This window comes from Fonsecaea pedrosoi (assembly GCF_000835455.1).
Source record: "Fonsecaea pedrosoi CBS 271.37 unplaced genomic scaffold supercont1.4, whole genome shotgun sequence".
Taxonomy (NCBI): domain Eukaryota; kingdom Fungi; phylum Ascomycota; class Eurotiomycetes; order Chaetothyriales; family Herpotrichiellaceae; genus Fonsecaea; species Fonsecaea pedrosoi.
In genome coordinates this window covers 3,982,181-4,009,354 of record NW_013550612.1, presented here as the reverse complement: position 1 = coordinate 4,009,354, position 27,174 = coordinate 3,982,181, and the positions used below count along the sequence as shown (strand labels likewise).

General features: G+C 53.6%; 7 protein-coding genes across 7 annotated transcripts; 5 read left to right on the top strand and 2 right to left on the bottom strand.

Moving 5' to 3' along the window:
* Positions 1-440: 440 nt before the first annotated feature.
* Z517_07251 (uncharacterized protein) lies at positions 441-2,286 on the bottom strand (the record flags this gene model as incomplete). The annotated part of the gene is made up of 5 exons (XM_013428989.1): positions 441-628; positions 691-959; positions 1,022-1,257; positions 1,319-2,099; positions 2,162-2,286. 5 exons carry the CDS (start codon positions 2,284-2,286, stop codon positions 441-443), a joined length of 1,599 nt encoding a protein of 532 aa, XP_013284443.1.
* Positions 2,287-4,008: 1,722 nt separating this feature from the next.
* Positions 4,009-5,636, top strand: Z517_07250 (uncharacterized protein; the record flags this gene model as incomplete). The annotated part of the gene is made up of 6 exons (XM_013428988.1): positions 4,009-4,293; positions 4,350-4,724; positions 4,791-4,839; positions 4,894-5,290; positions 5,373-5,433; positions 5,523-5,636. The coding sequence occupies 6 exons, from the start codon at positions 4,009-4,011 to the stop codon at positions 5,634-5,636; spliced, it is 1,281 nt and encodes a 426-aa protein (XP_013284442.1).
* A 2,785-nt stretch (positions 5,637-8,421) lies between these two features.
* Positions 8,422-10,581, top strand: Z517_07249 (uncharacterized protein; the record flags this gene model as incomplete). The annotated part of the gene is made up of 2 exons (XM_013428987.1): positions 8,422-9,181; positions 9,239-10,581. The coding sequence occupies 2 exons, from the start codon at positions 8,422-8,424 to the stop codon at positions 10,579-10,581; spliced, it is 2,103 nt and encodes a 700-aa protein (XP_013284441.1).
* A 1,401-nt stretch (positions 10,582-11,982) lies between these two features.
* Z517_07248 (uncharacterized protein) lies at positions 11,983-13,482 on the top strand (the record flags this gene model as incomplete). Its single annotated transcript, XM_013428986.1, has 3 exons — positions 11,983-12,246; positions 12,385-12,765; positions 12,823-13,482. 3 exons carry the CDS (start codon positions 11,983-11,985, stop codon positions 13,480-13,482), a joined length of 1,305 nt encoding a protein of 434 aa, XP_013284440.1.
* A 1,993-nt stretch (positions 13,483-15,475) lies between these two features.
* On the top strand, positions 15,476-18,152 carry Z517_07247 (uncharacterized protein; the record flags this gene model as incomplete). The annotated part of the gene is made up of 2 exons (XM_013428985.1): positions 15,476-17,956; positions 18,009-18,152. 2 exons carry the CDS (start codon positions 15,476-15,478, stop codon positions 18,150-18,152), a joined length of 2,625 nt encoding a protein of 874 aa, XP_013284439.1.
* Positions 18,153-20,780: 2,628 nt separating this feature from the next.
* Positions 20,781-23,219, top strand: Z517_07246 (uncharacterized protein; the record flags this gene model as incomplete). The annotated part of the gene is made up of 1 exon (XM_013428984.1): positions 20,781-23,219. The coding sequence occupies one exon, from the start codon at positions 20,781-20,783 to the stop codon at positions 23,217-23,219; it is 2,439 nt and encodes an 812-aa protein (XP_013284438.1).
* Positions 23,220-24,092: 873 nt separating this feature from the next.
* On the bottom strand, positions 24,093-26,852 carry Z517_07245 (uncharacterized protein; the record flags this gene model as incomplete). The annotated part of the gene is made up of 1 exon (XM_013428983.1): positions 24,093-26,852. The coding sequence occupies one exon, from the start codon at positions 26,850-26,852 to the stop codon at positions 24,093-24,095; it is 2,760 nt and encodes a 919-aa protein (XP_013284437.1).
* Between the last annotated feature and the right edge of the window lie 322 nt (positions 26,853-27,174).

Here is a 27,174-nt window from a genome sequence, read left to right as displayed (position 1 = left end):
TGGATAGGTGGGCGTTAAACCCACGATGAGACGAGATGACACAAAATAGTGAAGAAAGAAACCTGTTTCTGTTTGTATTTGTATTGTTCTGTGTTATTATAGTCTGGGCTCTTCGATTCAATTCGATCCAATCCTGTTGTCTTCCAGAGGTTCAAAGGGCCGAGGAAAGGGGGCGAGGGCAAAAGAACATCTATCGTTTCCAACACAGCAAACCCGCGCTGCAAGGGCTAACCACGAACATGAGAGGAGTTAGAGAGGGACTGGTTCCCATTTCCTTCCCTTCCCATATTCCACACAGACCGACTTTCCAAACTCGGCTTGAGGGGGATAAAATTTCATACACACACCACATCAACACACACAGAGGACACATCGCATACATACATGTACCGTGCGCAGATACATGTGGGTGGCGAGATGCACGGTTTGCTGGACGACTACTACGACTCGCTCTTGGTGGGAGAGGCGTTCTCCACCTGCACAGAGTGCCGCTTCTCGTCCATCTCGTGGTGTTGAGTGACGGTGGCGTCGAGACCCATCTCGGCCGCCAGGGTGAGACCTTTGTTCGAGGCCGCAGCGCCGGCGACCAACGCCTGGTCGCCGTCGAAGTGCTTGGCAATTTCTTCCACTGCGCAGAAAAAAAGTCAGTATTCAGCGGTGGCTCTGGGCAGGGAAGGGAGCGAAACTTACGAGGTGTGTTGCGGGTCTCGACGTAGAAAAAGTAGACAACGGCCAACTCGAAGCCGAGCCACACGCAGTAGAAGATGTAGTACTTCCACCCAATGTGGTCCAGGGCGATGGGGTTGATGTACTGGTTGAAGAAGAGGGCGGCGTCGACCATGAGGAACATGACCGTCAGGCCCTTTGCTCGGATGTTGTATGGCAGGATCTCGGCCGTGTAGCCGACCAACATGCCGGACCAGGCAATGTTGTACCAGAAGTAGTAGATGTAGATCATTCTGCAAGTCAAGTCAGCGATTCCGTTCTTCTTGGAAAAATACAGCTGGCGAGGCAAACTTACCCGACAACCGCGTTGGCGGCGCCCTTGGAGCCCGTGATGGCATATCGAGCCGAGCAGATGGTCCAGACGATGAAGGTGACCAACATGCCAGCGGTGGAGATGAGGAAGAGCTTGCGACGACCGACCTTGTCGACGAAGAAGCAGGCGGCGACGGCGATGAATAGGTTGAAGATTTGCAAAACGCCATTGATCAAGTTCTGGGTCAGGGTATCAGTGTAGCCGATGTTGTTGAGGATCTAGAAACACAATTGTTAGCACCGTGGTATCACTGACGCGCACGGCTCGTGGCCAGCTTACCTTGGTGATGTAGTATGAGACAAGGCCGTTGCCAGACCACTGGGAGAAGAGACCGGCAGACAACAAGATGATGAGCCTGCGCCGGTTGCCCCGGGTCTTGATCAGTTCGAGCCACTGGTTCCCTTCGACCTCCTTCTCGAGTCGGATGGTGTCGCGGATTTCGACAAACTCCAGCTGCACCATCTCATCGCTGTGGTTGCCGTTGGCGTGGACGTCGTAGAGAATATTCAGGCCCTTTTCCTCTTTCCCGTGCGCGATGAGCCATCTCGGAGACTCGGGCACGAACCAAATGAAGGTGACCTGGATCAAGGACGGGGCGGCCTGGACAATGGTGGGGATCCGCCACGACCAGTTGTTGTTGATATGATCGGTCCCGTAGGTCAGCCACGCAGCAACAATGCTCCCGGCATACCAGGTGGTGTTGTAGATGGTGGTGAAGATGGCTCGATGCTGAGGGTGCACGAGTTCGGTGATCAACAGAGGAGAAGAACCGTGGGCGATGGCGATTCCAAAACCGAGGAGGAATCGGGCGCCCAAGAACATGCCAAAGCCCGCCGAGATGGATTGTAGAACCACACCGACCAACATTATGATACAGCCCACGAGGATACCCATTCGACGGCCGAGGAAATCGGCGACGTATGGCACAAAGGGAATGGCGGACAAGGAACCGATCGACATGATGGCATTCAAGATACCAATCTTGCCGCCTTTCGGGTGGTCGAAATGCTGTTGCCACGGCTTGAGAGTCTGGAGACCGTTCATCATGGAGCCATCATAACTGTGATATACAAGTCAACGACGAAGACTTGCTTTTTGGTAGCCAGACAAAGAGACACTCACCCGTTGGTGGCACTGGTAAGAACCACAAACATGAGACAGATATAGGTCTTTCTCAACGCCGGATCCTTATACCACGTCACGGCAGGAAACTGGCGTCCTGCCAGCTCAAAGTATCCTTTCCCCATGGTGGCAAGAAGATCCTGGTTGCTGATGGGGGGCTTCTGCGGAGGTAACAAGTCTGTAGAGACAGTATCTACGAGATAGTCGTGATGAAGGAGAAGGGGAACGAAGGATGAAAACAGGGAGGAGAGGCAAATGTTTTATACAACAAGGTGGCATTCGTTACGGTGCAGGTTTTATCTCACCCCAAGGGACTCAAAGGGCCGTGATTGAAATGCTACCGCGTCCATTTCGAGTGGTAGCGTTCTAGAAAGTCTGGCATCACAGCTGACCAGGGCTGCAGGAACCAATGGCTGACTGGACAGGCCGGATGAGAGCACAAATGTTGCCATAACGGTGGATCCAAGTTTGGTCTGGATTGGACGATCAAGTCCGAGGCGAAAGGCTGGATAAAGAGGCCGCCCACTAGCCTAACTCATCATGGTCTGAGAGCTCAAATCTATATCGACCAGGGAGCTCCGAGGCTGGAGATTGAGGCCGAAAAAGAGCCAGGGAGTTTTACCGGCCGGTGGCAGAGACAGGGAGTAGCAGCAGCTTCGGCGACATCAGCCTCTCGGGATGGACCGAGCTCTGAGGAAGAAAAAAAAAAGGTGATCAGAACCGGACGGAGGAAGAGGACCACATGGGGTGTTGTGACCCATTCTAGAGCCCAATTGGGACTGGGGACTCTTTTCTGATTGATCTAGCGGCAAAATTCTGGGCAAATTCTGAGCACATGGCATGCAGATGTGGTGGATGGGAGTGTGGAGGGGAGGAGAGTCGAGGAGAGGATTGTGGGATTTCCAGGAAACAGACCCCATGGTGTGGGCCAGGGCAGACAGGACAGACTAGGACATGTCAGGGAACGAGAATGGGTTCGGATGGGGAACGGATGGGTTCAGCTATACCTGAAAAAGGGGGGCGGGTGGAGGATCTTCGGGCAAAGGACAAAACAGCCAGTTGATGGGTATTTTATCCTATTATCCGGGGGTTAGAGGGAGTGGAGGGAGGGATGGAGGAATAATGGATGGAAGATCGCCACGCAGCTTTTGAGAAAGGAGCTTCCTCTTCTGGACACTGGATCAGACCATTTCTGTGATCGATCATGTTCTTGGAAGAGAATGGGAGAGGCAAAAGATCGACGCCGTCACTGATGCACGGGTCTGGTCTCAGTATTCATCCATCCGGGAAAATAGCAACAAATGGAGCCATGTCCACGAGGCTGTCTTGGTAAAGGAGATGGAACACCGAGGGTTCTCTAACGGACGCCGCCAGATTCGCTAACCCGCCCTGCATGCGTCGCAGTTCCCTTACAGTTTGATTCTCCCCGTACCATTCATCGAGTCCATCGTCGCCAAATATGGAAGGTCTTTACGTTGTCTTGTTCTATTTTGTCGACTACGGGGTGTATGGGGTACCGAGTACATACATACATGCTCTACTGTTGCGGGGTTCCGGTTGATATCGCAGAGATTGAACAATGTCGGCATTCATCCTGGATCTCCATCCTGTGGACGTGTGTAATGTTGCCCGTCTGGTCGGTGTGACTGAATGATGGACTGTATGCCAATTTCGAATCCTGGAGAGAATGCTGCAGCGGTTAATTGCCGGTATGGTATATAAAGATGCGGGAGAATGGACAGATGCCGTGATGAATATGCTGGACGTTTGATCAATCGAAAGGGGATTCAAGCTGTTGTGTAGCCGTCTTTTCATCCTTTTGGTCCTTCGTTTCTTGTGACTTCGGTATGGCTTTGTCCAGACTTGCCTCTGTTGTTTCGGTCCTTGCGGCTCTTGGACGCGCGACCCCAACGGGACCAGGATGGTCACCATATGGGCACTATCCCCCCCCTCCTCGTCCTCCTCCCCCTGCTTTTCCTCCAGCGACGACAACCTCGTCAGCTTCACCAGCGCCGGCATCGTCTGCCCCAGCGTCCTGCTCCGGGTACTTTGAGCCTCTCGCACCTCCTTTCCTCAATGATCTAGCTCAAGCTGCTGGCAAGCTGTGGTTCGGCAGTGCGACCGATCAACCTGTGGGTATCAGTGTTAGCAGAAAGAGAGGGCTTCAAACATTGACGGGGACACACAGGGAACCGGTGAGGACACCAACATCCTCTACCAAGAGATCCTGAACAACACGCACATCTTCGGCCAGATCACCCCGGCGAACATGATGAAGTTCGAGCTGAGCGAACCAGAGCCCGGCGTCTTCAACTTCACGGGTGGAGACATTGACGTGGCCATCGCGCAAGACCATGGGAAATACCTGAGATGTCACAACCTGGTCTGGGTCAGCCAAGTCAGTGAATGGGTCTTGAACGGGAGCTGGACGGCAGATACACTCACGGATGTCATGCACAACCATATCCAGACCATGATCACCCACTTTGGAGACGCCTGTTACTCGTGGGACGTGGTCAACGAGGCTATTGCTGCCAACGGCTCATTTTCTTCCAGTATTTGGGTCAGTATTTGGGTGGCTCCATTGTCAGACTCTGACCAAGAAACTGATTTTGGGGGGGGTGGTTAGTACGATGTAATCGGCCCCGAGTACTTTTTCCTGGCATATCAATTCGCTCGTAAGTTGGAATCTGACAAAAAAAGGGGCTCGCCGAGACTGACAATGGGCACAGAGGAGGCCGTCGACTCCCTACCGGCTGGCACGCGAAAGCCAAAGCTGTACTACAACGACTTCGGGATCGAGTCTGGGAACAAGTCGGTGGCGGTGCTGGGTCTGATCCACGAGCTGCAGAGTCGGAACATCCGCATCGACGGCGTCGGGCTGGAGAGCCATTTCGTGGTCGGCGACACGCCCTCGCTGGAGGAGCAGGTGGCCACGAAACAAGCCTACATCGCCGCCGGGGTCGAGGTGGCCATCACCGAACTCGACGTCCGGTTTTCCCAGGCCAATCTGACCAACGCCACAGCCTATGCCCTGCAGGCGGCAGAGTACTACAACTCGACGGCCAGCTGTGTCCTGGTGGAGGGGTGTGTCGGGATCACGGTCTGGGACTTTGACGATCAATACAGGTACGATGGAAGAGAGCTTTTCAGCATCTCTCCTCTTCTGTCTGTACATAACGCATTTGTGAGACTGACTTGGTGACTGCAGCTGGATTCCCTCGAGCTTTCCCGGACAGGGCCTGGCGGACCTTTACGATGCTGACTTTAGGGTAAGTACTAAGCAACTTCTCCCAGCCCCTTTAACCTGAAGAGGGATTGATGCACTCCACCCTTCAGTTTTTTTTTTTCCTTCTTCAAGAAGCAAGGAGTCCATACGCTAACGAGTCATTGTCGGGCACAAAAGCGTAAACCGGCATACTATGCTGTCGGCGAGGCACTGCAGGGCGTTCCGTGCTCGGTATGTTCGGCATGATTTGTTTTGGCATACGACGGGCTTGTCTCTAGAGTGCTCGTACAGGAATAAACTGGAGTGGGACAATCGGTCGGAGGGAGAGAATGAGACGACGCCATCCAGGTCCGTTACATAGGTAGAGTAGGTACAGCACTAATATTACAACTAATTTCCAACTGGAATGGTTTGGCTCCCTTGAACCTTTCAGACAGACAAGCTTGGGAAAGCTTTCCGGGTGGGACGCCCCCCCCCCCCCCCCCCCCCCCCCCCCCCGGCACATCTGATCCGATCCTCTGTCTTCTGTCATGCATGAATGACTTTGCCAGAACCGAAGATGAACCGTGACAATTCCCCCTGGCCCCCGTGTTCCCTTTCCATCCCACATCCCACCAGCACATCTACATGTACACCCCAGACCACACCCGTGGTATTCTTTGGTGTCGGCTGCATGAGGTTCTGCATTGCAAGCATGCCACCACCACTACGAGGAGCATGTAGCATTACTGGATGAACTTCGGAACTCCAGACCGTGGAGTGACGCTCTCCTCCTCCTCCTCTCCCCCGACCATCTCCACTACAAGCACAAGCTCAAGTACAAGCAAAAAAACGGCTCTGGCTATTATCGGGCACCAAACGGGTTCAAGCGGCCACCCGGCTTAGTCTTGACTTTACTTGTACTTGCACTTACGTGGCCTAATCAGTTCACACTGCCTAGTAGTAGTGACCCCTCGCCTCGAAGATCAACCGAAACCCCACAAGGCATGCTTGTACCGAGTACTCGTAGCATCCCGAGAGAGCCATGACGAGGCTGTACTGGTATATACTGTACGGTGGCATGTAGCGTGGCGTGGCGTGCAATGCTTTACCATTACTATCGTGATGTTCCGGGAGCAAGCGTATGCTTGTTTTGAGTCGGAAAAGGTTATTCCGTCATCATATAGGTTCGTGTACAAAGAGAGGGACAAGGACAATGACAAATAATGTGCTATGGGGAGGACCAATATCAATACTTGCGTGAGACTCTCTGCGCTTCTGTATCGCGACGAGCAGATACCACGTCTCGTTGAGGGAAAAGATCGATGAGATGGATCAACATGGCGTAAACGGTATGAGTGGTAAGTTGTCAGTCAGCCTCGACCAAGTCCTAGATTCGTACTACCCCTTCCCCGATCTTGAGGGAAACGCAGGACTTCCCTTTCGTCAATCTGGTCTAGGCATAGCTTTTTGCATCGAAGATGGAGTTTGCGACACGTTGCCTATAACTGACGTGTAGGAAGGCCCTCTGGGCATTGTGATTTGGCCAAGTTCACACAGGCGAGCAATATCGATAAAGCGTTCAGGCTTGTGATGGGAATCAGGCCAATTCGGTCTGCTCGAATACGACGTTGGAACAGAAAGCGCACAATGGAAGCGGATGCTGGCCTTCGGGAGGGACACGGGTCGACCTTTTGTCGAAGACCATCCATAGGGACATCGGATTGTCCACAAACACCTCGTAGCCTATTCACTTTAATTGATTTGATAGATGTCGTGATTGAGAAGGGGATTGTCGGACAAAAAGGCGTCCGAGACACACGACGATCTCCAGTTGGTTTGGCACTTCTTCTAATGTCTTATCCCCGATAGAAACGCCACCCTCGACGGCGAAATCCAGCATATCGTAATGGTCGAAGCCATAAGAGACATCTCCATCACTACTGTCTGTGGCAGGAATATTGACGGCACCTGGCAGGATCAGCAAGCGCCTGGCTACCTATATGGTTCGATATACACACTTGGACGAGGCTGACGCTGTTGTAAGGGTTGAGACCAAAGACTTTTTCAACATGGACATTTCATCCAGTTACGTATACGCAGGTGAAATCGCCTAGTCTCAAGGAGTTGGACACAAATATCATATATGCCATATATAGATCTTCGCTGATCGGCTCCAGGCAACGGTAACGAGACTGCGCGCCTGGTGCCATTCACAGCCTCCAACATAACCTGCTGGATCAAGCCCGACTTACCGAATGTGCCTTGTAGCTTTGCAGAGCAAGTACGACATACCTTTGAGATTAATTGTTCTGAACGTCGTACACCCACGCTTCCTCTCCCTTTCAGCCGCAGACGTCTTTTCACCCCGGAGCCTCTTCACCTCGCACAGACCATTTAGCCATCTTGCTAAAGGCGTGGTCAAATGCGGAGATGCTGGATCCTCTGGAGAATCCCAGCAAGGCAAATGCCCGCCGATTATGGAAGCGAGTTGCGCCTCTTGTGCTCTTTTTGGCAAATGGCTGTTGTGTCCATTGCCAATGAGATGCCACTGCATTTCAGCCTAAATCTCGGCGTGATCAATTGCTGCATGTCGACCTCGCATATTGTCGCCGTCATCGACTACTCTTCTACAAGAGATTCAAATGCCCCTGCTCGGCAATATGCCAGATTGCCTTCTCGTCAAATGGCTGTGTCAACTCAAGGGTCAAGGGCACAATGACCTTGTCTGCATTCACCCGGCATCGACGCATCACCTCCGCAGTTTGACCCAGACCTCGGGGGAGGGTGCAATATCTGCCTTCCTGACCTGGAATGGCACTGTGAGGAGCTTGGGCTTCACGACCGGAGTCCGCCCCGAAATAGCATGAATTGTGGGAATTGTGCCTACGGCCAGGCGGAAGCTGGTGTCCAGACGATGGTGGAATGTGTTCTCGTCGAACTCAGCATGATTATGGTAAGAAGATCACACTGCCCAGACGTGTTGGGTGTCTTTTCTACCTTGGATCTCCTCTAGCTGCTCTATGTTTCGAACCGACAGCCTGTGATGACCATGGCCTCATTCTTTCGGGTCCTGGTGCCATTGGGATTGCTTGTTGGGTATAGCTTCGGTCATCCTCAAGATATTGTTCGCCGGGCCAACGTCGCCGTGTCTAACACCGGCAGCTCACTGACTTATGTCTTTCAAAACAACCTCAATGCCTCAGACGATGTGAACCATGTCGGTGCTATCTTGCTTGACCCGATGTCAGCATCCGCTGGGTCGGCTGCTTGTGAAGAGTTGAGCGAGACACTGTTGACCCAGACGACCATCCAGAACTACAGCAGTGATTTCTCCTCCGCCTTATCATACCTGGCATACTCTGGAAGGGTGTCTCCAAATCAGGCGTATCACATCGCCGGTGGCAGCTTGCAGGTCTCGGATCAAGCACAGCTCTCTTTTCCCACAGTGCCACAGGGCGACTCAGCTTTGCCTGTACTTTGCACCCAGTCAAGCAATGCAAGTCAGCCTCCAAACTCGACAGCAAGCTCTTCCAACCAGGTCGTCGTCACGGCAGCAGGGAATACCTATATCGGCTACCGAAACCAGAAATCGTTTCGTTTCCTGGGCATCAGATATGCAGATCCTCCGCAGCGATGGGTATACTCTCATTCATACAGTGGAACTGGCAATACGGTGAATGCAACCGCATATGGACCCCAGTGTTCACAGGCATCCGTGAATGGTACAAGTGAAGACTGCTTGTTTCTCAACATCCAGACGCCATACATTCCCAAAGCCGGATCATCCAAGAGCCTGCGACCCGTCTTGTGTGAGTTTCTCACGGCTTCTGGACATTTGGTGTCGTAGTGAAGCTGACTTGAACCAGTTTGGATCCACGGCGGAGGCTTCACCGGTGGCACAGGCGCTGATCCGCTGAGCGACGGGGGTAATCTGGCTTCTCGCGAGGACATTGTTGTCGTGACCATCAACTATCGGCTGTCCACGCTGGGCTTTCTGGCAATTCCCGGCACCAACATCACCGGAAACTTTGGTATTGGCGACCAGATCGTCGCCTTGAACTGGACCGTACAGAACATTGCCAAGTTCGGCGGCGATCCCACCAAAATCACCATCATGGGCGAATCCGCCGGAGCTGGCTCCGTCCGAACCCTCCTCGGTAGTCCCCCAGCCATCGGACTGTTCCAGGGCGCAATAGCCATGTCTAACCTAGGTGGCGGTGTGACTCTTGGTCTCGACAGCAACTACGGCACGACCTACTCGTCATACTACACCGTTAACGAATCATACACGGTCGCTGGGCCTCAGATCTTCAACGCGTCAAACTGTACCCAACAATCGCTGAGTGGCAAGATCGCGTGCCTGAAAGAGGTCAATGCCACGGATCTGGTGAGCCTGGAGACGGTTGCTCGATATGTCGTCCAAGACGGCACCATTGTCAACTCGTCGCAACTCAACGTGGTCCAGAAGAATGCGGGCAGTGCCTACGTGCCGATCATATTTGGTGTCGCAGCGAATGATGGCGCCTCCTTTTCCACCATCTCCCCGACTCCCGTGCACAACGAGACCGAAGGGCTGATGACCGGTCTGGGCATCAATGCGTCGTACGCGCAGGCCATCATCTGGTCCGGCCTGTTCCCCTACTACGACACGGGCAACATGACGTTCGACTCCTTCAACGTGACGCAACGGGTCGCCACGGACAGCACCTTCCGCTGCATCGACCAGGCCACGGTCTACGCCGGCGCCGAGACCGGCACGTTCCCAGCGGCATATTACTACCAGTTCGAACGGACCATCAACGGCTACAACCCGGAAAACGTCCCTGGCGCACCAATCACGCCAGGCTACCCGCACGGGAACCCCAACCTGCCTTACTTCAAGCTGCACGGCGCGGACATGGACTGGGCGTTTGGCAACTTCTACGTGCCCCTCCGGGACGCAAACGATCTGTACTCGGTGCAGCTTGTGAGTGGGTACTTTGCGGAATTTGTGAGGAGCGGCCAGCCGAATCCGCCGGTCCCGTACCTCCAGGCCCGGGGGTACACAAGAACCTTGCAGGGCGTCCAGCAGTCCGGGCCATGGGAGAAGGTGTCGAATGCCACCGGGCCGATTAAACATTTGGACTACCCCGCGGTGAGCGGGGGCTTTGTCGATTTGCCCCAGTGTGCGTGGCTCAACTATAGCGTCAATTACTATCTCGACCAGTAGTAGACAAGAAAATGGGATAATATAGCCTCTGTAAGAAGACGGAATGGGTGGTTTTACGCACGATCCAAGACGATCGTCGATAGCTGTAATTAGCGTGCACTCGACACCTGGAACCAATCCGCCATGGACTGCCTGGTGTTTGGGTATATAAGGGTAACATCGCAAATCCCAGCATGCACGTTCATGCTCGCTCTCAGCCTTGTCCATCGCGAGAAAACCAGGAATTTTTTGTACACCAGGTACCTACCTCGCTACTCAATGCTTAGATTATGATTACCCACCACGGCAATCCCGCCTTGTCCATCATATGATTGGATCTAATATGTCTATGTACTCGGTACGATGTCCTTGCCAAGAGCAATATACGGCTAAATGCGCGGGAGCTGATCGTTTCTCACTTCTTTTTTTTCAACCAGTCGAACTGCTGTGTGACGCGCTCACACGCGTATATCAGGCGGATGCTGACAGGAAACGTATTTAGCCGGACTTGACTGATCGCTGGCTGGCTGGGTCCTGGCTCAGCAGGTTGCAGGTGCCAGGTTCCCGGGCGCCCGTTGGCAATAGTATCTGTGTCTGTGTCTGTGGATATATGTACTGGTACATTCGATACACTTACTGGTGGCATCGTGAGATGAAGATAGTGGTGGTAGGCTGTGGCACTGATAGTGTCACTGTACAGGAACCAGAGTCTCTCTCTCTCTATTGGCTCTAGAAAAGAAGAAAGTCTGCTTTAGTACTGGGGAGGGGAGGGGGGACCTGGCATAAAAGGGTCTGGCAAAGAGGCTTCCACTACCGTTCGGTCGGTAATATGGACCATATATCCATCCGATCATCAATGCGTGGGTGGGATGGGATGGGAAGCAAAAGGGAAAGTAATTGGGGTGAGTCTGTCGAGCGAGCATATTTCATATTGCATATTGCATATTACCGGAAACACATTAACACATCATGCCCCCCTCCACTGTCTCTTGCCCCTCCTTTCCCTCTCTTTCTCCCTCTCTTATATTACCCGGAAGGTAGTGAACAAGGTGAGTTCAGGCAGGGATCCTCTCTCAGAGCAAGAGTAAGAGTCAAAGTTCGTATCTACCCACCCACATACCTCTCTTTTCCACGAGGTACGAGGTACAAATATGGCGTCGGGATACCTGAGGGTCGAGGGTGATAGGGTGGTCGACGGCAATGGACAGCAAGTGGTTCTTCGAGGGACAGCGATCGGAGGATGGATGAAGTATGTCAAGAAGCTCTACACCACATCATATCCCCCCTTCCCTCTTCCTTGTGCCTACCTACCTACCTACCTCCCTACCTACCCACCACGAAAGGAACTCCACCGCAAGGGAAAGTGAACAAAGGAGTCACTTAAGAGCTAACAACGCTCAATGGGCTCGCGCCTGACGCAGCATGGAGAACTTCATCACCGGATACCCGGGCCACGAGTCCCAGCACCGCGCCTCGATGACAAAAGTCCTTGGGAGAGAAAAGGCCGACTTCTTCTTCGACAAGTGGCTGGAATACCACTTCACCGAGGCCGACGCGCGCTTCTTCGCCAGCCTCAATCTGAACTGTCTCCGGCTACCGTTCAACTACCGACATCTCGAGGACGACATGAATCCGCGGGTGCTGAAGGAGTCGGGGTTCAAGCATCTCGACAGGGTGATTGATCTGGTGAGTCAAGTCTTGAGTCTACGCGGCGTTGGGGGGTTCTATAGATCAATTTTTTCAGTTTTTACGGGCTGTTTCGAGAAGAAAAAGAAGAGTGTCGCCGGGCTAAGATCATTGTTTATCACACTTCATCTATGACAGTGTGCAAAACACCAGATCTACACGATCCTCGACATGCACACCGCGCCCGGCGGCCAGAACCCGGACTGGCACTCGGACAACCCGACCAACTACGCCGCCTTCTGGGAGTACAAGGACCACCAGGACCGGACGGTTTGGCTGTGGCAGGAGATTGCGAAGCGGTACAGGGACAACACCTGGGTGGCCGGGTACAATCCGCTCAACGAGCCCTGCGACCCCGAACACGTCCGCCTCCCGGCATTCTACGCGCGCATCGAAGCGGCCATCCGCGCCGTCGACAGTCACCACATCTTGTGGTTGGACGGCAACACCTTTTCCATGGAGTGGAAGGGCTTCAAAGAGGTCTTGCCGAATTGTGTATACGCTTTACATGACTATTCGGTAACGTCTTCTAGCAAAACTGAGGAGCCTTGCGCCGCGTACTAATAGAGACAACAGATGATGGGCTTCCCTACTGGCGAGCGCTACAAGGGCACCGAAGACCAGAAGGGCAAGCTCGAGAGACAGTTCCTCCGGAAAGCCGAGTTCATGCTGGAACACAAATGTCCTATCTGGAATGGGGAGTTCGGCCCTGTATACGCTGACCCGGCCGAAGACAAAGACGCAGAAGGAATCAATCAGGATCGGTACAATATGCTTGGCCAACAGCTAAAGGTCTACGACAAGTATAAGATCAGTTGGAGCATCTGGCTATACAAGGACATTGGCGTTCAAGGCATGGTCCACACGAACCGGGACTCAAAATGGAACCGTACCATACAGCCCTTCCTGGACAAGAAAAAGAGATATAGGTTGGATGCATGGGGGGTCCATCACTCGCCCGAGGCGGAAGCAGCTTTGGATCCCCTTGTGGAGTGGATTGACAAGATCTGTCCGACGGCGAAGGACGCCTATCCAGGTCCGTGGCAGACGGAGAGGCACGTCATGCGCGCCGTCATTCAGACCTGGTTGAGTGCTCAATTCTCGGACGAGTTTGCCAAACAGTTCGCGGGGATGGATTTCAAAGAGTTGGACGAACTGGCGCATAGTTTCCACTTTGACGAATGTGTCCAGCGAGAAGGTCTGAACAAGATTTTGAGCGAGCACGCTGCTCAGTGAAGAGCAGTTGCTATGACTGTGGCAGATGGATTGTTGATCCACCACCGGGGCAGGCATCTGGCCACCGCTCTTCCTCCCTCGACTCATCCACTGCGCCCAATCGGAAATCTGATGCCCTACTCTCGAGGACACTCGACTACGGTGGTACGGTACCTAGGTACATACCTCGTGCTGATTCATCAACGGCAGGTTTTGGCGCTACCAGTAAATGTGAGCTGGCACGGCAAAAGTACACTAAAGACAGCGCAGATGTGAGGTGCGAGGAGAAAGGGACAGTGTTTGCGACCGAAAAAGAAAAGCTGGAAGGGGGGGGGGACTTGGACAACGGCGGCCGATCGCGCATGCGGGCATTGCGGAGGGCAGGGTTGGGAGTGATCCTGCAGAAGATTAGTATGGCGCTGTTCGTGAAAGTGCGGGTTACTCAATATCAATACTTTTTGGCATGGGAGAGAGTCAGGCTCCACCTGTCGATGACCTCCATACTCGGTAAGCTTGCAAGGAAGAGCATCCATTCGACAAGTCGCAAGCGACCAACACCACAGCAGTCGTTGGCACACCGACCTGTACGAGGTAGAGAAGCAGTAATCGACGTCAGTTGCAAAACCTGGAGAAGAACGAAGGTTTGTCAAGAAGCTCATTGTTTTTGATTTTGAATAAAGGCAGGACATGATCGCGCTTGGATAAGACCATCAATCCCGTATAGACGTAGATCACTCGCGAATGACTCGCCGCCAACCTTCACACAATGTTGCTGATCGGGCGGCAGTGGCAAAGAATCCTGTTCCAAGGGAAGAGAAGTCGATCGCACAAAGTCCGAGAGGTCGGCACTTCGTGGCAGCTGAAAAGGGCTGAAGTCAAGAAATCTTGTGTAGTATTGAGATCACGAGAATGTTACATGGTCAGAGGCGAATGTGGTTGGACAGAAGGAAGAGAAATGATGATGCGGTGGATGCAGTGGCGGTGGGTGGCGGTTGGAGCGGCTGGGTTAGTGATGGCTACTAACCAGGTCGAAACCTCTCTGGGGTTCCCTTATTTGTACGCTCAAGGTAGTGTAGGTCTAGGTAAGGCGTGGTGAATGTGGTAGGGATGTTTGTACGGAGGGTACTTGTGCTTTACCGCTGCCCGAACCTGCCTGGGATGGGGGTGCCCCGCATCGCAGCGACCTATCCCCCACGAGGAAGCTGCGAACAAGTCAACACAGCAGCTGGAGCACGCATCCTCTCACAGGTACTGGGATCTTTGTCTGTCTCATCCACTTCCCAGTAAGAATATCCTCTGCTCAAGTCGAGGAGGCGTCCTCATATCATTCTGGTGTAGAGGGATAGTGGGCTTGGGTCCTGAATTACACACAGCAAGTCGCTGTAGCCGTGCTTGCCAACGGCAGAACGTTGCTGATGGTCAGCCCCACCCTCTTATTGCGATCATCCCTGTACTGGCAGAACTGGTCACCAGCCTCCAGGGGAGGATGAATCCTGCCAATGAGATGCCCATGCTTGGGCCCTCACCTACCCCAGCTTGCCTAATAGACTTGATAGACTCAACGGGGCGGGCCCCCATCTTTCAAATGCCATTAGCCCACGGTCTTCTCCCAGCTCCCAGCACCGAAACCACCCAGAAAACCATTGCCTGGGCATGCCAGGCCCTTGCTTCGACTCCTCGCCTACAAGCCTCGACTTTTGCTAATCCCCCGCGGTCTTATGGTCATGGTCGAGGCTTGACTCGCCCATGTGCCGCCTCCTCTTCTGATCCTTCAATCATCTCATGTGAGCGAAAAATTATTCTCCACACGCACGCTGTCCTCTCTACCATTGCTGCCACCCACCGCTCACGCCCGAGGATACGGGTGCTGTCTCCGATCGCCTGCCGTCGACAACTACCTCAACAGTCACGATCTTCTTCTGAGCGTCATCGTCCACCCGACAACAACAGTACTTCCAAATTTTTGAACTATGACAGTGGCTGTGTGCTTCTGTCGCCGACGAATCCTGCAGACATGCTCTCCCGCATTCCCCCACAAACCCACAACTCATACTCGGAATTCCACGATTATGCTCAGCGGCCCGACTTGATCAACCCCCAACCTCAGCAGCTCCCCTCCATGCTGCAAACCCAACCAAAACCTTACGACAATGACAATCTGCAGGCTGGTCGCAAGAGGAGGGAGTCGGAGCTCGATCCTCATGAATCGAGTGAAACCGCCGCAGTTCGGCGCAGAATAAGTCGAGCCTGCGATCAATGCAACCAGCTCCGTACCAAATGCGATGGCAAACAGCCGTGTGCTCACTGTACCGACAATGCTCTCGTCTGCGAATATGCCCGCGCTCACAAGAAAAGAGGCCGGGCGCCTAAGAAAGAGACGGATACCACAGATGAACCCAACTTTGCCAATACTGCTCAACCAATCTCCAACAATGCGTCCGCAGTGCGTCAATCCGCCAGGCCCAGGACGTATTCCACGACTTCCTACACTGGTCGCGATGGCATGCTGGATGGGAATTCCTTACCTACCAACAATACTCCCCCGAGTGCTGGGTTCGACGCCAGCCATCACCAGGCCACTTTCTTCACCAATTTTGATCCCTCTGCGGGAGTGAGCATGTCCGCCGCCCGTCAACTTCACGAAATTGATCAGTCCATGGTTCCGCAAATCACTCAAAGTCAGGCCATTGACTTTGCTGTTCCCAGCCAGGCGTATGCGCCGTCCACCCTCGACTCGATACATGTACAAGGGGCAGTACAAGGCTTTGGATTTCCGCTCGGAGACGACTATTCAGTCGCCTTCATGGGGAAAGCACCCATGGTCGAGTCGCCAGATTGGCTCGCCCTCACGTCCCCGATGTTCATCAACGACCCCTTGCCGGCGCAGCCTCGCATTACAGATACACTGAGATATCCCGTGCTTCGCCCTTTACTGCCTCACATTGAATCGATTATTCCCCAGGCTTTGGCATGCGATCTTTTGGAGCAGTACTTCACAAGTTCAACTTCAGCTTATCTGAGGCCTGCCAACCCATATATACTGGGCTACATATTCCGAAAGAAGTCTTTCTTACACCCTACCGACCCTCGCCCTTGTACTCCTGCACTGCTGGCAAGCATGTTGTGGATCGCCGCGCAAACAAGTGATGCTGCTTTCTTAACAAGTCAGCTGGATGCCAGAGCTCGGATCTGTCAACGATTGTTGGAACTCACCATCAACATGCTCAAACCTTTAATTCACAGTCATCCAAATACTTCAGTCCCGACGCCGAACCCCAACTATCCGCAGATGGGGGCTAACGACGGTGGGCTAGGCGCGCTTGTTGTGCCAACACATTCGGGAGGTCACGGTGTCGACCGGGCGCAGATTGACAATCTGGCGACCTACATCCACCTGGCTACGGTGGTCTCAGCAAGCGAACGCAAAGCAGCGAGTCTTCGTTGGTGGAATGCGGCCTGGTCACTCGCTCGAGAAATTCGACTAGGTCGCGAGCTTCCCCCTAATCCGCCGGACCAGGATGGCGAAGAGAATAACCCTGCAAGCAATCACACGGAAGGCCACTCAGGGGAGAACCGAAAGACCTCTGTGGATGATACACGGCGCAATTCCATCGGCTATGTGTCGGAAGAAGAACGAGAAGAACGACGACGGACGTGGTGGCTCTTGTATATGCAGGACCGGCATCTAGCGTTGTGTTACAACCGACCCATGTTTTTCTTGAACAAGGAATGTGAGAGCCTGCTGCAACCATTGGATGACGATGCTTTCCAGGCAGGGCGGTTTGACAAGGCTTCGGATCCAGCGCATCGGAGAAAAGGGCTGAATATCGAATGCACGTCGCACAGCGTGTTCGGCTATTTCCTACCTCTGATGGTGATTCTCGGAGAGATATTGGATCTCAATCACGCCCGCAACCGACCGCGGTTCGGACCTAGAGCCAACAAGGCTAAAAACTGGGACGATCATACAGACGAGATCACTCAACAATTAGAGACGTATGGACAGAGTCTGAAGGATTTCGAGGCATCTGGCGGACATTTTCAAGATACGAGCCATAACGATGTGGTCACCCCATCAGTGGTGTCAGCCGGAACGAATGACTCTCACAGTGCTTCAGAACTGGCCCTGCAGACCAAAACAGTGGTAGCATATGGGACGCATATCATGCACGTGCTGCATATCCTGTTGACTGGCAAGTGGGATCCGATTGCGTTGCTCGACGACAATGACCTCTGGATCTCTTCCCAATCATTTGTGACCGCCACGGGACACGCGGTGAGTGCCGCGGAGGCAGTGGCCGAAATCATCGAAGACGATCCCGACTTGAGCTTTATGCCCTTCTTTTTCGGCGTGTACCTTCTCCAAGGCAGTTTCTTGCTATTGTTGTTCGCCGACAAATTACAAGGCGACGTAAGTCCCGACGTGGTCAAGGCGTGCGAGACGATTGTTCGAGCGCACGAGGCGTGTGTGGCCACGTTGGATACCCAGTATCAGGTAAGTGAATCGAGCTTGAAAAGACATGACAGACAACTGACACCGAGAACAGCGCAACTTTCGGAAGGTGATGCGATCAGCCCTTCAACAAGTGCGAGGGCGCATTCCTGAAGATTTGGCTGAGCAGCAACATTGGAGACGCGAGGTGCTTGCCTTGTATAGGTGGACTGGTGACGGCACTGGGCTTGCATTGTGAAGACACGTCCATGATGTGCGTCCTGGGAGGCATGTGTACATAAATGCAATTGGGAGGACTCTTCTTGTCGTGTGCATGGCATACGCAAAGGCAACTGCTACTCCGTGAGGACCACGTTGGCCAAATGTTCTTGTTTACGATGGATGGTATAGGCATCGATGACGGATTAGGATCTGTTGTTATGACGAAAGAAATCCAAGATACGGAAATTGGACAAGGGCAAAACGTTTTGTGATGGCGGCGGCGCGTTATCGCGTGCCTCTGGTGCTACGGTACTCGGTGATGTACCGAGTACTCCGAACAACCTGGTGGCACAAGATCTGTACTCGGTTATATCAGGGCGATGGTCCTCGTATTCAGTGTGATAAAGTGTCGAATTTATTGTAGCCCAGATACTCCAAATGTCAGCAAAGCGGACGAGGCGAGATTGGCTTTTGTCCAAGGCTTATGGTGAGTGGCCAACGTATCCATCTATCGGACTTTTTCCAGGTACACAAATCAGAACGGGGAGAGAGATCGGTAAGAGTGTGAGAGGCCCAGATGGACTTTGTCAAGAAATGACAGGATTCGTGGTTGATGCCGCGCAAGCATTGCTCGAGAAAGCTCGTATTGTCCGTGACGAGGGAATGATTGCGATGGGGGAGGACTCGTCAGCGGCATTGCGGGGATCTGAAACGAAATCAAAATGTGAACATGGAAATGGCAGGGGGAACAGGGGGACAAGCGAACAAGGGAACAAAGCTGCTTACGAGTATTACTGCGACCAGCTGCAAGTTGGGCGCAGTTCCGGTTAACAGCGGAGACCAATTCCCCAGTCCGTATGTACGAGTTGCATTTGTCGTCCAAGACATGAAATATTCGCCTTGAGGCTGCTGCACCTGATTCACTCCTTTTTTCTACCTCCGTACCAAGGACTTTCGACATGCTTTTGGGGCTTTGCCAGGTGCCATCCAGTGGACGTGCTCAGACGCCCGTTTGATGCTCAATTAAGCGACAAGTTACTTGTAGAAAAGTCCGGATAGGCGTCGGTGGGCGTCCTCATTCCAGTTAGGCGGTGGCCCAAGCCCGCCACGCCCGCCTAGGTACCCGACTATTTGTTGTGGCGAGCTCCCATGCCTCCCCAATGGCGCCCCCCAAATGCACCCCCTTACCTCAACTACGAGTGCCGGCCCGCACTGCGGATTGGCGTTGGCTCAATTTTACCAAGCCTGAGGACATGTCATTGGAGGGCCGACGCCGCAAGCTTAGACAGTCCCCAAAACCTAACCAACGACTTCGCTAGCATCTCGCGCCGAAAGACTCCATTGATGCTCCATCCACCTGATCCCGCCATTTGTGCCTTTGGTGCCACTCCATTCCCAATCAGGGCCGATCCTCCATTGCTATGGGCAAAGAGTGCGCGGTGGAGATAGGTAAAAACAACAGAAGGAGAGAAAGAGAAGGGACAAACACAGAATACGAGGTCAGAGAGTTGTTTACAACAGAACCTGGAAGATACCGAGAGAGAGAGAGAGAAGAGTCATTCGACACTTCGCCCTTCAAATACCCCGTACAGACCATCAATCATCGCCGGCACTATCTCAGTGTCCACCGGCAAGAATGCGACGAGACACCATGTCTCTTGTTGCAGCCACACCAATGCTCCAGGTCCAGGTCCAGGTTGGATATCTGTGACTGCTGCCCCTCTCGCCTGCGATTTCTAACCATCATCTCCATCCACGGCAATCCTCCATTCATCCATCCCATCATCTATCATCAATTGATCGGTTGCGCGCACGTCAACCTACCCTCCTTTCGTTTCTTTCCCATCACTCGTTTCAGCATCTCAACAACTCTCGCTTTTTAGTCCAACACATCGCGCCTCTCCTGCAACCCTAAGAACAACTTCTCTTACCTTGCATTCTCTGCCACCGTCATCATCCAGCGTTCTGGACGCCGTACCACAGGGCCCCCAGCCAAAAGCACCACTTTAGGAACGACGATCGTGCCGCCAATTCCACACCGCAACCACTGATCCCCTTTCCAGCATCCGAACACCGTTTTCAGTTTCCCTCTCAACAGATCGGGCATCGGCCTTGCTGCAAGCCAACGACGACGACCTGCATCCACGATTGCGATTTTGCGTAAAACCGGGGCAGCCTTCGCCTTTTATCGTTGCTCGCCTCAGCCCCAAGATCCGTCCGGTGTCCTGGGAGGGGGCTGGGCCCGACGCACAAGTGTACCACTACCTGTGTCAACGCACCCAACTGACCGGAGTCCCTACTCGTACAAGCACAACGGACTTGGACGGAACTGTTCTACCCGCAGAAGAGCTCCCGTCCAACGCCAGCCATGCCGGCGATGGCGACTGCACAACCCTCGGGTGGGTGGCCTTTTTTGTCTCAGTCGGGAAGCTTACCTTGCAGAGATCACGTTTTGTTTGGCTTTACCACAGGCATCTTCACCAACCATTTTTCGTTGACTGACCTCACGGACCCATAGGGCTTTTCTCAGCCCTGCCCGACCCTAGCCTGCCATTCTTGATCGTTATTATTTAGCTGTTTATCCCCCTCCCTCTACCAGCTTTATCCATGCCCTGTTCGACACTAACTGACCCTTGTGTCTTTTCTTCATGCAGACGAGTTTGATATGGCTAGGTTGCAAAAGACGCTGAAACAAAGACAGCGTCATGCAGCCCGAAACAGTGCCAACGTCACCAAGCTGACTCCCGCCGAAATTCGATCGCTTAATAATGGTGCCCTAACCTCGAAGACGGGTAGTCAATCGAGCTCGAAATCGACCTCAACTCAATCTCGATCAAGGCGTTCAACCAATGCAACTCCTCCAACAACCCCGGATGAGCTTCCTACCTATGGGACACAGACACACCGAAACTCGATCTCGAAGAATAGCAACGTGAACATCCCGACCCCGCCTCATACCCCCAATACTCATCGCAGATCCTCTCAATCCAGCACTCATGGCGCCCACCACCACGGCCATCATATGGCTCATAGCCATGCGAGCGGCATCATCCACGCCCCTCGACCTCGAGGATCTGCACAAGCTGCATTCATGTCCGCCAATGGCTGGTCTTCCCGCCCGTCGAGCTCTGGATCTTCGACATACCGGGGACTTCCTACCTACCGAGGTCCAGAAATTACACGGACAGGCTCCTTGACCATGCTACAGTACCCATCTCAGAAAATTGTTTCCAATCCGCTGTCCTACTTTTCGAGACCACGGCAGAGCCAGGTGAGCACTTCCCCAGAACGAGGGAGACATGAGTCGCCGGAAGTCAGCATTTATCGCGCTCAAAGTTTGCATAACGTGCGCTCCAACTCTGTACCAACCGTCAGCGCTCCGTCATCAAGACCAGCGAGTCCGCCCAGAGTGACCGACTCGCCAGTGTCAATGATTGTGGATATGGACAAGTTCCCGGCCGTGGACTCGGCGGACGATCCTCACAATCAGCCCAAGGTTCCACTTGATGAGGAGGTCGCCCCAGCCGAATCCAGCCCGCAAATCGATAACGCTCAGTCCAAACCTGTGACAGATTTGCCCGTCGAACCAGCAAAGGAGACTACGCCTCCTGAATCACCCAAGAAGGAAAAAGAAAAGCAGAAGCGATTTACGATCCATACGGCCCTCTTTAACAGTAGAGATAAGAGCAGCCATGATTGTGCGGAAACCACCAGTAAACTGAAAAAGGGGAGGAGGCGGACTCTTTCTTTCAGCAAAAGCAAAGAACCAGACAAGTCTCAGAAGAAGGCTGCGACACCAGTCGAGGCGATCGACGAAGTCAAAGTAGACGGGGCGACGATTGAGACCGAAGATTCTTCGACCGATCCGGCTACTCGCCCTCTCTCCTTGATTATTCCAAGCGATTTCAAGGGCAAAGAAAAGGAAATTGTCAGTGCTCCGGTTTACGCTCGATGCGCCTGTTGTGGGAAGTTGAAGCGGCCTTCGGGATACGCGAGCGAACTCAGTCCGGTGCTGGAAAACGAAAACTTGAGAACAAATTTCAGCTTTGAGATTGAACGAACGTCAGGGACGTCTGAGAGACGAGCTTCTGACGCAAGTCGCCACAAGTTCATACCCATAATCCCAATGGAAGTGGGCGAAAACGACACTCGCCAGGCGACAATTGAACCCTACTCGGGGCCTATGACGAACCACGCCGAGCACGAGCACACGTCCTCGATAGATATGAACATCGCCTCGTCAAGTCCGGTCAAGCAGCCGATCGGCCAACCAAATTCGAGTCCACGAAGAATGAAGAGGCTTTCCACACCATCTCGGTTTACTAGGTTCGGCAGTTTACATGGACGACGAAACGATTCAGCCGTGATCGCCGAAGAAGACGAGGACGCCGAAGCGAAAGGAGAAGCGCACGAGAGCCAACCTCTGCTCGGAGAGGCATTGGAGTCTGGGGCAAATGGTATCGTGAACCAAATCGTTGCTGCCGCTGCAGCAGCAGATGAGCAGGTGATTGCGACGAGTACGCCTGTGGTTGAGCCGATCTCATCAGCGGACCGCGCATTCATTGAACCAGTGCCCATGATGGCTACTTGTGATTCTCGACTTTTGACCAGCGAGATATTAGAGAGTGTCCCTCTCACACGATCAAGGACGAATTCGAATCCAGAAATGTTCTCTACACCCACCCGGGCCACCACACCCGTAATTTCAAACGTCAATCTTACTCCTGTCGTCACTTCAGGTCTACCTGGTGCTCTCACTAAGGCTCAGATCGCACAACACGAAGAGGTGGAAGATAGTCCCAACTCTGACGCTAGGGACGAAACACCTACTTCAGCAGCTAGCACTGCAACCACTCTGCCGACCGCCACGTCGCCCTCAGACAGTGGAAAGACAGCAGCACTGACGTTCGAACCGGAGTTTTCAGCGGCATTCTTTGAAACACCGGATCTCTCTCTGACTCCGAAAATCGAGTCTGACAGGAAGCTAGCGGGAACGGATGCGCAATCAGAGATGGAAAAGGACAAGCCCAGAGGAATGAGGAAGTCGACGGCGACGGCGACAACGACGGAATGGGTGGCCGAAGTGATGACTGTCAAAGCATAGGTGCAGACTCGGTTTTCCCGCTGGACACCGTTGTAGAAGTTTGTTTTGGGAAGCAGGACAGCACTGTATGATGGAAATATTACTAGATATATGATCAACTAAAACGTATTAGTATTAGCGATGTGACTTATTACGGACGACTGGAGCATGTGTGATCAGTGGTATAAGCTGTTCGAGAGAGGGTGTCTGTGTAGGTAGTATCATGAATTGAATCAAGATGTGACGACGAGGAAAGCGATGACCGTGTGGAGCGGATTTAATTCGAATTTGAACATGATTTCACGCAGGGTTGCTTGACAGTGTTGGTGCATGTGTGTGTGTGTGTGTGTGTGTGTGTGTGTGTGTGTGTGTGTGTGTGTGTAAAATGAATAATATAAAAACGAGTAGATTATGGCGAAATGAGGTCGGCGGAGGAGCATTTCATCGAACGAGATGAATCAGTAGTAGTTGGGGAGTTGGGTGTAGGTAGGTAGGTACATGCGCAGCTACGATGTAGGTACGAAGGGTATCCACATAGTTTAGTAGCTGGGCTACAGCCCCCCAACCAAGTGAGGACATTCGTGTGTGGACAGATGTGTGAATGTACCTGTGTACCTGTGTGCCTACATATATCCTCGTAGGTACACATAGGACATGATATACCGATCAGCCGAGTACATTTACTTGTTATTTGAGTAAACGACAACGTCCCCTCCTGCCCGTCCTGCCCTCTTGGCTATATTCGCTCTACTCTCCCCCCTGCGTCTCCCTGCGTCTCCTTCTTTTCTCGGGTCCTTGCTCGAGATCTCGAGGTCTTCGCTCACTCGTTTCTTGTCTGGAAATCATCCTTCCCTGGCACTGGATCTGGCTAGCTAGCTAGCTAGCTACCTCCCTCTAGACAAGGACCCAACTCGTCCAGACCCACGCGACCTCGCAGCCTGCCCCGAGCAAAAGGACCACCACGCCCATGACCAGCCCGACCCCGACGCGGGCTTGGGCGTCGCGCCGCCAACTCAGCGCGTACTCGTGGCCCGCGACCGTCGTGATGGCGTTCCCTGCGGCGGCGCTGCGGCCGGGATAGCCAAACAGGATCCAGAACGTGGTCGTGAGGACTGAGAGCATGAGGAGCACGAACGTGAAGATGGCCATGGAAGGGAGCGAGAAGGTGTGGTGGAGGTGAATCGTGGGGGGACCTTGGTTTTGTACTGGTAGCAGTGGTGGTTGGTGCTGTTGCTGAAGGTGGAATAGGTATGATGCGTAAGGATTCGCGGTGTATGGTGAAGAAATGGTCGACGGGGAGGAGGATAGGGGCATGGTAGTTGCCGAAGTATGGGCCGCGAGGGATTTCGTTCGGTGGAACGACGACATGGCGGACGGCTGGAAGGGCATTCGTGGGAGAGACACCGAGGGTTGTTTCCCGACGAGTCCTCCAGCTGACCACCCCAAACCTGCACCGGCCATGTTGTTGAGACTGTTGGCTTGTGTTGCGGATGAGGTCTCATTGTTGTTGCTGATGCCGTCGCTGTTGTTGCGCGAATGCATAAACGAAAAGACCGGACTCTTTGCACTGCCGTCTGCCTGCTGTGGGCTATGACCGTATCCCTGCGCGTAGCCATCATGCTGGGCCAAGTGGGATCTACGGCCACGGTCGCGGGTGCGACGTGCTGGACTCGCAACATTGGCATTGTCGATGCCGTTATGGTCCTTGCTGTTGTCGTTGCCATGTGCATCGACGCTTTGGTGGTTGCGGAGCCAGAGCAGCCACATCTTCCGCCGACGTCCAACGCGCGGGTTGAGGAGATGCCGCACGAAATCGGCACCGTCAAATTCTACAGCGCTGTCGCCGGTTCCGAGATGCTGCGGCGTGCCATACCAGAACGGCGCGTTTGGATCAAAAGGCTGAGCAACCCTCATGCTGGCAGCCTCCAAGGTCCGGGCGCAGAACCACCATCTCCCACGGCCCATCAGCTTCGTCACGTAGCTGTGCCGCACCATTGTGAATAGCTGCTCGTCATCAAAGGTCGCTTTGTCCGTCACCTTGATCTCCACTGTGATCCGGGCGGACGGATGACGGGCCAAGCGAAGGTCCAGGAAGAGAATTTCCGGAGCCGACGGCGAAGGGAATCGGTCGGATTTGGCTGTTAGGGGCGCCGGGGTTGGTGAGAGTGTGGGCTTTGTGGAGAAGGGGATCTCGGGGGCCATGTCTCGTTTCTCGTCGTTGTCCTGGATATCTTGAGCAGTAGTGTCGTCGTCGTGGTTCGTGGTCTTGGTCTCGCCCTCGCCCTCACCGTCTTGTTCTGCCGACTTTTCTGTGTGGTGAGAGAGTGGCCTCGAACGCTTTGTGTTGGGCGTCTTGTTTCCCGTTGCCTGTGCACCGGGAGCAGTAATCTCGTCAATCTCTCCGATGCTGCTGTGTCTTGCCGGGTACGGGGTGCTGACAATGTTCTCACGGTACAATTTATGGTCGTGGGCCCCTTTGTTAATGATCAGATCTGTGGGCCGGATCATCACCCGACGCGCTGGGTTGCGCACCGGTGCTGAGATGGCACGAGACAGTTTCTTGTCATTCTCGGAGGGAGGATTCGCGCGGAGACCGTCTGTAATGATAGAGGGAGGAGAAACATAGGTGGTATTCGTGCTTCCACTTGTTGAGTAGGTTGCGTTAGATGTCCGAAGCACTCGTACAGAGCCAAACCCGCCAAAAGGTGTGGGCAAGGTGTCGAGTGCTTCAATCCGACTCGGAGTGTCTGGCCACTCGAGGATGGTTTCCTTCATCGTATCGCCGCACTCGGTGCTGACTTCGGCAGGCACCCGAGGGAGTGCGGTGATGTCGTCCTCTTTCTGTTGCGGCTCTTCTCGACCTTCGAGCGCCTTCAGAGCATCGCCTGGACCGCCTGGGACGACAGGTTCCTCGCTCTTCTCGACATCGGCCAAGTTGGAGAGATGTTTGAGGCCTTCGCCCAAGGTCTGCGATGTTTTCGCCGTGGACGGCCCGTCATGAGTCGATGTCGGGGTCGAATGAGGAGCATAGAGCCTGGGCACCGAACCGCCGGAGCTGTTGTTGTGGAGCACGATATGCGGTTTGCTCACACGGACGCTGCTTGCTCTGTGGATGACTGGGCTGGTCGGATCGAGCTCAGACGAGGCATCCGAGTCCGAGGTAGACATCGTTCTCGGTTGAGCGTCGCCACCGGTGGAAATGATGGGAGGGACATCCCCAAACGGTTGAAGCTGCCTGGTCACAGGATCGTAAAACGGGTCCGTTGGACTCGAGTTTGCAGTATCCTTTGATTGCCTCTTCAACTTTGACTTCCTCTTGAGAAAACTCCGTCTCTTGTCTGGCAATGAGGACGGCGGTTCCGAAAAGGCATCAGATATCTCTGATTCCGTGGTTGTTTTGGACCACCGGCTGACTTCTGTGGGAGGCGGAGGCGGGTGTGGTGGATCTTGGGACTGTCGCATCAAGCGAGAAACCCCTACCCGCCAGCCAGAAGCTGGAGATGAGGATTTGGGCATGTCACCAGATGTCATTTCGTAGATCCTTTTGGCGACACTGGCTTTTGGTCCCTCTTTGTGAGGTTTGGGAGTCGCTCGATGGATAACGACTTGTTGCCGGGCAAAGACTCGTATCGGGCTTGAGGGATTAAAGACCATGGGTACAGAATACCCACCACCAGAGAGATAACAAGGAGTTCGAACTCAGCTTCATCGCTGAAGGTTGTTTTAAGCGACTCCATCTTGGGTAGATGTTTGCGGTGAGCGTTCATATTGAAAGAAGATTTTGCCGTTTGCGGCAAGTTCTGTTCCCAGAAAGACTGGCGATGAAGTTTTGCGGAATCCGGTCAAGTCTGGATAATTTGACTTCTTCGGAGAGAACAAAGAAGAGAACAGGCCAAAAAATCGCTTTCTGCCAACGCGATGACGGGCGTGCACGCGCAAACCTGTTCGCAGCCCCAATCTCAGATGGTGACACAGA